Source organism: Microtus ochrogaster, chromosome 21 (genome assembly GCF_000317375.1).
Source record: "Microtus ochrogaster isolate Prairie Vole_2 chromosome 21, MicOch1.0, whole genome shotgun sequence".
Taxonomy (NCBI): domain Eukaryota; kingdom Metazoa; phylum Chordata; class Mammalia; order Rodentia; family Cricetidae; genus Microtus; species Microtus ochrogaster.
Genome location: NC_022022.1, coordinates 19005010 through 19016023, shown reverse-complemented (window position 1 = coordinate 19016023; position 11014 = coordinate 19005010). Strand labels below are relative to the sequence as shown.

Here is an 11014-nt window from a genome sequence, read left to right as displayed (position 1 = left end):
CACCCTCCACACACACCACAGAAGCCGTGTCTACACCCTCCACACACACCACAGAAGCAGGTAAGCAGAAGCCGCATCTACACCCTCCACACACACAACAGTAGTTTTCACATCAAAACAGTTTTGATCACTTCAAAAAATACTCTGAACATAACAGTTCTTTGAACATACTGCCTATTTATGTTCTAATTACATTTTCTTTAAATAACCAATACCAAAACCTGGACAAACATAGTGAAAAAGTTGATTTTCCCTTGAACAATTACAATCAGATGTATCATTATACACACACCTATTTTTATTCCAAGAGGCACATGACTGATTGTCAAAATAAAGTCAGCTTTATTTCCAAAAAGAAATCACTAAATATTTATACATTATTTATATAAATTATGTGATGACCTTCAGCAAATAAAGGGGACCTATAAAATGTTATGGCTTGCATTGTAGATTTTAATTGCGAAATTTCTTCTTTTTCCGGAACTTCTTTCCTGCTGCATTTGCTGCTTTTTCAGCCATGATTTCTGAATACTTCCTTCGGTTAAATCTGAAAAGAAAAAACAAACTTTATCTCTAATGCACAATAATTTAAGAGGTATATCAAGTATGAGCAGTTAGTATAGCCTTAGGGAGGCACTAACTCTCACAACGCTCTGTGCATTGTGTAAATTGTCTTGTGTAAATCACATTGCTACCAAATGTCAGAAGGCTGAGGACAGCAATGGTCTCTGCCCTCAGGGGTGTGTGTGTGTGAACCACAAAAAAGACAAAGCAGAATAATTTCTACTTAATGAAAGCAGTATTAACGACTTTTTAGAAGCTCAAAGCCAGGTGTGCAGGCACACTTGGGGGGCAAAGGCAGGTGATTTCTGATCCAGAACAGCCAGAACTACACAGTGAGACCCTGTCTCAACTGCCTCCCACCCCCCCATAGGAAAAAAAAAACACCTTGGAAAACAAAGAGTTATGACTTTCAAAGTCTGCTCTCCAGATCAGAGGTCTGCTAGGTACAAGTATTTTCACAGGAACACTAGGCATTAATTATCCCACCCGCCTCATTCTCATGAGGCTACATGTGCACTTTAAAGATTACAGGACATATGGTTTAAAGGATACAGGACATATGGTTTGGCAGAAATAGATGAGAATCTAACTTTAACTATTCTAGATACTAAATTATTTTTGCTTTGTTATTCTCATAAAAACAGTCACCAAAATGTAATCTGAAAACCTATAAACTTACGTGTATTTTAAAAAGGCACACATAAAGTAAACTGCTATTACCTTCTGAACTCAGAATCAGCCAGCAATTCTTCCACAATAGTCTTTTTCCTTTGTTTCTTGGGAATTCTTGAATGGTAGAAGTCAGCTGGATTATCAGCGATGGTTCCAACCTAAGAAAATTGAGAAATAAATAATGTAGCATGTGGATGTTAAGTTGCTTCATATGTCACTGTAGGTCTAAAGGTTTTCTGTGAAAGGAACAGACAGCACAAGCCCCCATCACGCATGTCTTCAAGTCATGTAGACCACCCAGGAGCCAGTACACTGGTGCTATGATGGCATTTCCCATCAGAGCACGGTAGGTCCAGTACTTCAGTGCTCAACAGTGAATTCATGATGAATAGCACAATGTAATATAAATTATGCTTTTTAATTCAATAATGTACATATAAATCCTATATGCCTATTTTAGAGGTTAGCATAAACACTGCCAACCTAGAACCTGTTTAGTAAAGGTTCTCCATTTATTCTCAACTGACTGACGCTTACAGGACTATTATGTGCAGGCACTGTGCTTAGGTGATGGGAAAACAAGGCCTGAGACCGTCTAGTCCATGCCAGTAAGGAACCACAATCTTTAGGCAGAAACTAAAAATCATTACAGTACAAACAATACACACAGACAAAAGACTATACTCTGGAGACCTAGTGACCAGGTTTGCCGAAGGAGGTAAGAATGACAAAGACAGTATTTTAGCTTGGCTCTCTACAGGTAGAGTCAAGTCGGAGAACAGTGAAAGCTGGTTCAGGTTCTGAGAAGGCTGAGCTTAAGAGGGCTCAATAACGTAGGGGTGGCAAGCTAGTTTGTGTGCAGAGTAGCTAGTGTTATAGTCTGTGATTTCCTTACATATTTGTTTTCATGTTATACTTCTGAGAAACTTAAGTAATTCCGGGTGACCTTTGGGTAGTCTGTATCACTTCCTTTGGACCTTCTTACTCTTCATCCACACTAGGGAAAGGGACTGGGAAACGTATAAGGAGCCACATGAGCAGAAAGGGCTGAAGAGTGGAAAGATGACCAAATTGCTCACTCATTGGGAGACACGGAAAAGCAACTTTTGAATGACTTTTACCATCTGTCTGGGGAAAAGGAAAGGAACGGAACACAGAATTTCCTTCTTGTCTACATGCTACATGAACTCTTGCACTTAGGTTAGTACTAGCAATACATCCAGATACAAAAATTCTGTGAGTTTAAGAGAACTACCCTTGATCCCAGCTACCATTTTTAACCCTGTCCCTTTTGAGGACCCATTATAGAACGGTGGCTGGCTGAGCTGCGTTCGCATCATGATAAAGCCTAAGCAGACGCTGACCACCGGCCTGCTGTGCATATGTAAGCTCTCGCTTACTTTGCTGTGCTGTTCCCACACAACATAACCAGTACTCTGTCTGTATACCTGGAAGTACTTAGGGAAGCCATCTCTGTCATTTTTCTTGTAAAACCTTTTTGGGTCCATGCTTGCTCTCATCTTCAGTGCTTTGAGATCATTTTTCAGTTCATCTGTCAGTTCTGGAGCTTTCATGCCAAACCAACCATCACCGGCTGTCTTCTGTCGCTCTTTCTGAAATACAAGTTTTAAAAATAAAAATTAAAAAAAAAAAAAAAGATTCGTATGCAGGTGCCCATGAAGGTGAGAAGAGTGGACATTTCCTGAGCTGGAAGTAAAGGCAGTTAGGAGGTGCCTGATGTGGGTACTGGGAAACAAACTTTGGTCCTCTGTAAGAGCAGCGAGTGCTCTTGACCACCAAGCCACCTCTCCAGCCCCCCAAAATAATCATTCTGACTTTAAAGAGTAGAGAGACTAATTTCCCCTAAAATTAGACACACTCCCTACTGTGCAATAAAGGTGCCCTCTCCTAAAATTATGCAACAGAAAATTGTATGAATTACTTGGGGGTGGTAGAACATAGTGTGAACTCAATATTTGGGAGAGATTAAGGTTGGATGATTGTGAATTCAAGAGCCAACCTGAGCTACCCATTCAGACTCTGGGAAGGGGCATTTATAAAGGCTGGGGATAGAACTCAGTTGGTAGAGTTCTTGCCCAGTATGCATGAAGCCTTGGTGCTTATTTTTCAGCATGTCATGAGCTGGGTATAATGTACATGTGTAGCCCCAGAGGATAAGAAGTTCAAGGTCATCCTCTGCTCAGCCAACCCAGGACATATGAGACACTATCTCAAAAAAAAAAAAAAAGCAAACCCCCAACTTAAAGAAAGTACTTATCTCTAGGATCCTTTTAAAAAAGTATTAAGTCAAAACAAAACAAAAAGCATCATCAGTTTCATAAATGATGGTTCCCTGGTGATGACTTACGGGAAAGGAACAGGCAGCTTCTGTTTTTGTTGTTGCTTAGTTTTTTGTCTAAAAGACCTCATACAAGAGATAATGTATAAAAACATTTTATTTTAGGAGCTAGTATATAAGTATTATTTTTTATTCAGATAAGGGTCTGAGAAACTAACTTAATGCTTAATAAGTCCAGAACTTTATATTATATTCAAAATAAAACAAAATTACTATTCTTTTGACAACTCTAAGCATTTTTTTTTGTTTTTTGTTTTTTTTTTTTTTTTTTTTTTTTGAGACAGGGTTTCTCTGTAGCTTTGGAGCCTGTCCTGGAACTCCCTTTGTAGACCAGACTGGCCTTGAACTCACAGAGATTCGCCTGCCTCTGCCTCCCGAGTGCTGGGATTACAGGCGTGCGCCACCACCGCCCGGCTAACTCTAAGCATTTTGTTTCATTCATCCAAAATGCTTTGGTGTCTGCCATATCCAGTGCTGCGTTATTAGCACCTTTTGGAACTGCCTTGAAGTTCAAATAGTAAAATAGCAGGGTTTGCTTCCACTGTTAAACTGTTCCAACCCTCACCTGCCAGACCAATGAGCCAGAGTTTTGAGTTGGTGGTATGAACTCTGTGCAGCAGAGCGCCTAGCCTTCAGTGATATGTGTAAAACCTAAATGACGTGGATGGTGAGCCTGTGCTGACTGTCACTGTCTAAGGCGTATTGTCAAACGCTGTATTTGGGGGTGGAAGGCACAGCTCAGTGGCAAGGCACTTGCTTACCTCATGCACAAGACTCCAGGATTTCACTCCCAAGCACCAAAACAAACGAAACCTAAAACTGTATTTGTGTGCAAAGATGTGAAAAGTCGCACTAAACACATTGATGGAACCACATTTGATGGCCCTTAGTATCCAAGAACTCTGGTCCTATCTATAATAAATGAATACATAGCCAGAGCTTAACTGCACGATCACAGCATTACACACCCTGGAAACAGAGAGGCAAAGCACGCATGAGCAATCCAAACAGTGAGTCCTACTTACCCTGCGCTGTTTCTGAATCTGATGCTTCGATTCACTATATGGTGGCACACAATAGTTTTTTTCAAAGTCAGGTGTAATGACAGATTTCTGCAGAAGCTAAGAAAATACAAAATTATTTTTTTATCTTTCTTCCCCATTTAAACATTTAAAATTTAGGCTTTTAAATTTTGTGTAGGCAAATCTACTACTATATTTCTGAATGTTTTTTGCACTTTAAAGAGGTACTTGTTGCCAAACCTCCTGGCCTTGCTCTTGCTCCCTAGAATCCACAGGGTAGGGACACACAGCTACAGCAGACTGCCCTCTAATCTTCCTCTGTATACCACAGCATAAATGTGTCTACACATACATGCATACAAAACAAAGAAATAAATGTTTAAAAAAAATACAGCAAGAAAACAGGACCCTAAGTCCTTAAATGGTGAGTGCAAATAATAATAATATACTGATCATAAATTATTATTTCAAGTATCCTCTCTCTCTCTCTTTTTTTCTTTTTTCAAGACAGGGTTTCTCTGTAGCTTTTGGAGCCTGAAACTAGCTCTTGTAGACCAGGCTGGCCTCGAACTCCCAGAGATCCGCCTGCTCTGGGATTAAAGGCATGCGCCACCACCTCCCGGCTCAAGTATCCTCTCTTACAGATAAAACTCCTTCCATAAAAAAAACAACTATTTTAACAAGATGGAAAAAGAGCACAACAGACAATATAGTTTGACAGTTCATAACCTTACCTCGTTTTTCTTTTTCTCCTTGATCTGTGTTAGGGTTTTCTTTTGAGGCTGCAGTTTGTCTACATTGAAATTAATATACAAGCCACCCAACTGCTTGATATTTAGTCCAGGGTCTATGCTGCTACTCGTCAACTTCAGACTGAAAGAGAAAGTATCACTTAAAAGATCAATTAAGACAAAATGGGAATGAGATTGCATGGTAAAATCACACATGTACACAGAGTTCCTTATTTACAGTGCAGGTCCTGAAACACTCAATAAACGTGTATCTCATGCATTCACTCAGAATAAAGTCAAGGATGAATAATAAATCAACACCATTAGAGAAGATGCCCAGATTTTCCAAGAGGATTAAGCAAATAACATGTACACAGATTTCATAAAGAACTTGAAAAAAAGCCATTCAGTTGACTTCACACACGGGAGGATACAGCTCAGAAAAACACAGTGTCTCTACGAAGAAAGACTAGCTCTGACTCTGAAATTAACAGAAATTAATTCCCAATTCTAGATTCTTTCCTAGGCAGACCAAGTGTGGTACAGGACTATAATCTCAGCCTTCAAAGGACTGAGACAGGAGGATTGCACATTCTGGTCTAAAGTAAGCTACAGAGAGATCATGGGTGACAGTTTCTAACTACATCTCAGGTGGCAATGAGCACCAAGCCTGGAGAAGCAGAAAAAAAGACGGCATACTCCAGACCCACCCCTACCGCATCTGGTCTCGGCTCCTATCCTATTTTGATAGTGAGAATTTTTACCTTATATAACCAAGAGTCCTTTTTATAAGCCAGTTTCTTCTCTGATCATTCCCATAAACCATGTAGTATAGTTCAAAGTACACGAGCCTCCCCTGAAAAGTGGAGTCTTCCTATTACAGTGTCTTGACAGTGGTTCTTATCATGAATACATATTGGGTTTAATGTGGGAAGGAGTATGTTTTTTAAAAAACAAACAAAAAGAGCCAAGCAAACAAATTAACCAGGCATGGTGTTGCACACCCTAAGGTCCTTTAAAACAAGAGGCTATCACCACGATTCTTGATGGCCTCCCACGAACTAGATGTTAAAAGACTCTACTGCTGGCCTGGCAGTGGTGACACAAACCGCTAACCCAGCACCTGGGAGGCAGAGGCAGGCAAATCTCTGTGAGTTTGAGGACACTCTGGTCTACAGAGCTAGTTCCAGGACAGCCAGGCACACAAAGAAACCCTATCTTGAAAAATCAAAAGACCCTACTGCTGAAGATCTCACAGGCTTTGGCTATAGGACACAGAAATCAATCTGAAACTGAACTGGAATCCTGTTGGCTAACTTCTATAGTGTTGGAAGACTATATAGGTTGGGGGAAGTTATCAATGATCTGACCCAGCTGGGGACTGTACTGCTGACTTGCCAGAAAAGCTATGCCTGCCTACTGGAGCACTGTTAAAGGGATAACCAACCACTTCTAACTGAATTTGAGGCCCACTTAAAGGAATTTATACTTGGTTCTGTACGCCTCATCAAAAAGAAGCCTGTGATTGCTCACAGGCGCTAGAGAGGAAGCTACTACTTTTTTGCTAGACATGCTTAATTCATTAAAAAAGTACCTTCTAAATATCTAGGTTTATGTTCAGGTATGGTGAGATGCTTTTATTTATTTATTTTTTGTAGTGGGTAGCAGTTACTACTAGGATTCGGAACTGTTCTAAGTGCTAAGAATCTCAAGGTGCTCGTTTCTACATGGGACATCTATACCTCCCCTTCCAAAGCTCAGGGAACACTGCAGAAGAGGGGCAGGGAGCATCAACATGGAATACTGTTCTCTGAGTATGACATGATAGTTGCACCAGGAACTGATAGCAACTCTTGATCACCTATGGAACACGACTGGACCAGTCAACACTCTGAATGGAGGGTCCAGGAACTCATGATGCCCCACCTCTCCCTGAGGACCTCTAGGCAGTAATGATTACAGGCAGAGAAAGAGGCATTTTTTTTCAGTGGTACAGCACTAGTAAGCTTCCCACTATCCTATAAATAACCCCTTACCTTATTAATTATAAGCAATTAAACTCATTGGGTCGCCTATGTCCCCAAAAGTCACTAAAGCAGAAAGAGACTAGCTGGGAAAAGGGATATCAGAGGGAATGAAAGGGGGATGAAGAGTACGAGGGGTAAATTACACTTCAAAACTCACGTATACACACAAGAATGAAAACATCATAATGAAACATTATATGTAATATATACTAATAAAAATTATCTTGGGGGTTGGGTATAGCTCAGAGGCAAAGGGCTGCGGCCACAGGTTTAATCCTCAGCATGCCCTTGCCTGTTTACTTTTAAAGGCAGTACTTACAGCTTTGACTTTGTGTTATTTAATAAATCTTCCTCATCACTAGATTCATCTTTATTTTCATCACTGTCTGATGATTCTTCGCTATTTTCACCTTCTTCTTCCTCCTCTTCTTCCTCAACAGCAACTTCACTCGGGGCCTTGTCTTCCAGGTAAAATTGTTTGTCAGCGCTCAACCCTGGAGTTCTATCAATTACAAAGAGGGTACTACCACATGCGGTGTCTTCCAAGTCTTCGCTTGAAGACTCCTTCTGGCCACTGTTTCCAATGGAACACACAGAGTCCTTCTCGTTCTCGCTGTTTTCAGACTGCTGGCTTTCATCACTGCTAAGAAATAACAGAACAGAACTATCTACATCCTGCGACATGCTGAGTTCAGACTTGCAGGGTCTGGTATCAGATTCGAGACCCACGTCACTTTGGCTGTCCTTGTTCTCGCAGTCACCTGCACTTGTGGACTCGTTACCATCCCCGTGATCACTGGACTGGGCCATGTCACTCATTTTTAGGCTGCCCACTCTGCCTTCATTCAGTCTCGCTACTTTCACAACTGCAAATTTGTGCTCTAACGATTTCATTAGAGCCTCGCGTTGGGGACTTGAAGGCTGTGGTGTGGCTTTATTGCTTGGGGTGCTTGAATGATTCTGAGAAACTGACCGCCGAATGCTGGTGTCTTGAACTTCAGAAAGAGTCAACTGGGAATCCTTCTCAGTAATTTCTTTGTCTTCCATTATTTTGGCGTCTTCTTCATCCAGACTCTTAGCATTCTCCTTCCTAATTTCTGTAAGAGATGCAACACTGGCTTTTTCTTCTTGTATATGCAAACGTTGGTGTTTTTGTGGTGTTAGCTTTTTTTCTGAATCTCTGGGGATGGAATCATCAGTTTCATTATTAGAGAAATTTGGCCTATCAATCTGAGAATGTGTTCTCGCTGGTAACTGAGAGGCCTGTCTAGTGTCTGAGTTCACAGAGGTACCCATGCTTTGCTTTTTATTTCGTGGTATAAGCTCAGCACCTTCCTTCTCAGCTTGGGCCTGTAATTTCCTCTGCGTGCTCCTGGCTGTGATCCCAGATGATGAAATGCCTGAGCATGACGACTCAGCATCAGAAACAGCTTCTGCCTGTGACTGTGGGCTTGAATCTCGCTGAGATTTAGCCTTATTTCTTCTGCTGCTTCTTTCTGTGGAAGGCACAACCATGGAAACCCCTGAAACGTGAGATTCTGCTTCAGAAACCACTTCTTCATCGAGAGATTCATGCTGAGGGGTTATTTTCTGCCTTTTCTTAACACTGGACTTTGGCGTGGGTGCACTTACGACTTGCCTCTTCCTAGTTATTCTTATAATGGGCTCCTCGACCTCAAACACAGAAGTAACCCCCGAAGCATGAGACTCTGCTTCAGAGACCTCCGCATCAGTAGCCGGCTCTGTTATCTCTCCTGGGGGGCCCGGACTTCGACTTTTCCTCTTTCTGGAGAGGACTGAACTTTGTTTCTCAGCTGTCTGTGAATCAGCAATACTTCTGTCATCTTTCTTGCTTTCTGGATGCGTCTTGATTCCTTGAGGAGTAGAACCCTGCAAACCAAAAACAAACACAGTATAACTGAGATACAGCAGGGACAAGAGCAAACAAATGTAGCAGGACCTCAAAAGGCAAAACTTAATAAGGCACGAAACAAAGCTAAACTCATGATGAAATAATTTTTTCCTTTACTTGCCTCATCCTAGACTTCAGAAAGCAAAACTGAAGAGAATTTTCTCCACTCTGAGGGGGAAAAGAACCCAAATCATTTATAGAGGCCCAGGGAGCGGGGGAGTTAAGTACTAATTGCGCAGATATTGTGTATATACACTTTAAGAGTGTATAAGGGAATTCTGTTTGCCTGGGTTTTTATGTACAAGAATGATTGCATTACATCCTTTACCACACAATCTAAAGAGTGTGGCAGCAAGAGACAGCCAGAGGCCCTCAGAGACGCCACAGCCGCCCTGAAATACCAGAGGAGTTGGTGCGGCGCCACTGCCAGTCTCCCCACGTGAAAACGATGCTCCCTCCCATCCCCAATGAGGCACGGGAGCGGGGGCAGGAATTAATCTTCCCAGGTATTGTCTCAACAGGAAGCTTAAGAGGACTCAGGTGCGCGCAAGGCAAGCAACCCACACGCTCGTAAGTGCCTTGAAAGACCCCGAGGCGGAACCCGGTTCCAGGCTGGCACAGCGCAGTGCCACTCTCACCCTCCTCCGCCCCGCCGAGACTCCTCGCTCTCCTCCACCAGGCAGAGCCCCTCCTGCCCAGCGGTGAGGAGACCCGGGGAACATGGGGTTCTCACCTTGTGCTGGGAGCTTCCTGACGCGACTGGGACCCAAGTCCGACACCGCCCGGACCTGGTGACCACCATGCTCCCGACTCTGTATTCCCGGCAGCCAGCGCGGCTTCCTCGGCTCCGACGCTTCGGAAGTGCGTCAGACTCAAGGGTCTCGCTTACGCATCCCCGAGGAAACTGCGGCTTGGGAGAATGGTTCCTATCGGTCTCGCGTGCCGTTCTAGACAGGGATCGCCGCAGCCGGCCTCTGGTTCCGCGCGTCCTCCCCCGTGCTCTCCGCGGCGGTAGAGGCTTGCGTTTTACACAAAATAGGAAGTTGCATTCTTTACCCTGCTTTCCATCGGTCATTGTAAGATCTTTGGCTTGAGTCTCGACTGAAGCCAAAGGGAGACTTCATTTAGTACTTTTAGAAAACATTTAGTATTTGTGAAGTTAAATAGAAATGAGACTTCGAGACTTGAGTGGGATACAAGGATGTGTGTCAAGTGAACCCTGGATCTTGGAGAATAATTAGAAAGCTCGGGATTTAACTAAGATGTCTCCGGATTTGAAGTAATCCTTAAAAAAAAAAAAAGAAAAAGAAAAGAAAAAGAGAGATAAAACTTTTTCCCCCCCAACGGAAAGAAGAGACTGACTGCCCCAGATCGAAAGGGTTTTAGTTTAGTTTGTTTGTTTCTTTGTTTTGCAAGGTCTCTCCACACAGCCCTGGCTGTCCTGGAAGTCACTATGTAGACCAGGCTGATCTCGAACTCAAAGATCTACCTGCCCCTGCCTCCCAAGTACTGGGATCAAAGACATGCGTCTTCACACCCGGTTGAGGTGTTCAATTTTGTTTTGTAGATGAAAGATGGAGAACTAGAATCTATTGAGAGGCTACAAAAGCAATTGAGGAAGGGGTAAAGAAATTAATGCTGGGAGCAAGAAGAGATGTGGTTCATCAAATCTATTTTCCTTTACTTTTTAAACACAAAGTAATTTTTCTTAAAAACATGCATTTCAG

General features: G+C 42.4%; 1 protein-coding gene across 1 annotated transcript; it reads right to left on the bottom strand.

Moving 5' to 3' along the window:
- Positions 1-319: 319 nt before the first annotated feature.
- Dnttip2 (deoxynucleotidyltransferase terminal interacting protein 2) lies at positions 320-10377 on the bottom strand. Its single transcript, XM_005357219.3, has 7 exons — positions 10021-10377; positions 7695-9265; positions 5352-5490; positions 4621-4716; positions 2685-2849; positions 1285-1394; positions 320-547 (listed from the first exon to the last, which is right to left on the bottom strand). Exons 1-7 carry the CDS (start codon positions 10360-10362, stop codon positions 454-456), a joined length of 2517 nt encoding a protein of 838 aa, XP_005357276.2. The 5' UTR covers positions 10363-10377; the 3' UTR covers positions 320-453.
- Positions 10378-11014: the final 637 nt, after the last annotated feature.

What these genes read in the sequence shown, in the direction of transcription:
- Dnttip2 (XM_005357219.3), bottom strand. Translation starts at nt 10,362, where the DNA reads ATGACCGATGGAAAGCAGGGTAAAGAATGCAACTTCCTATTTTGTGTA. An exon ending in AATAACACAAAGTCAAAGCT is followed by an intron (nt 5,491 to 7,694) that starts GTAAGTACTGCC and finishes TTTCTCTTTCAG; the next exon opens with TCTGAAGTTGACGAGTAGCA. An exon ending in AGGAGAAAAAGAAAAACGAG is followed by an intron (nt 4,717 to 5,351) that starts GTAAGGTTATGA and finishes GTATTTTCTTAG; the next exon opens with CTTCTGCAGAAATCTGTCAT.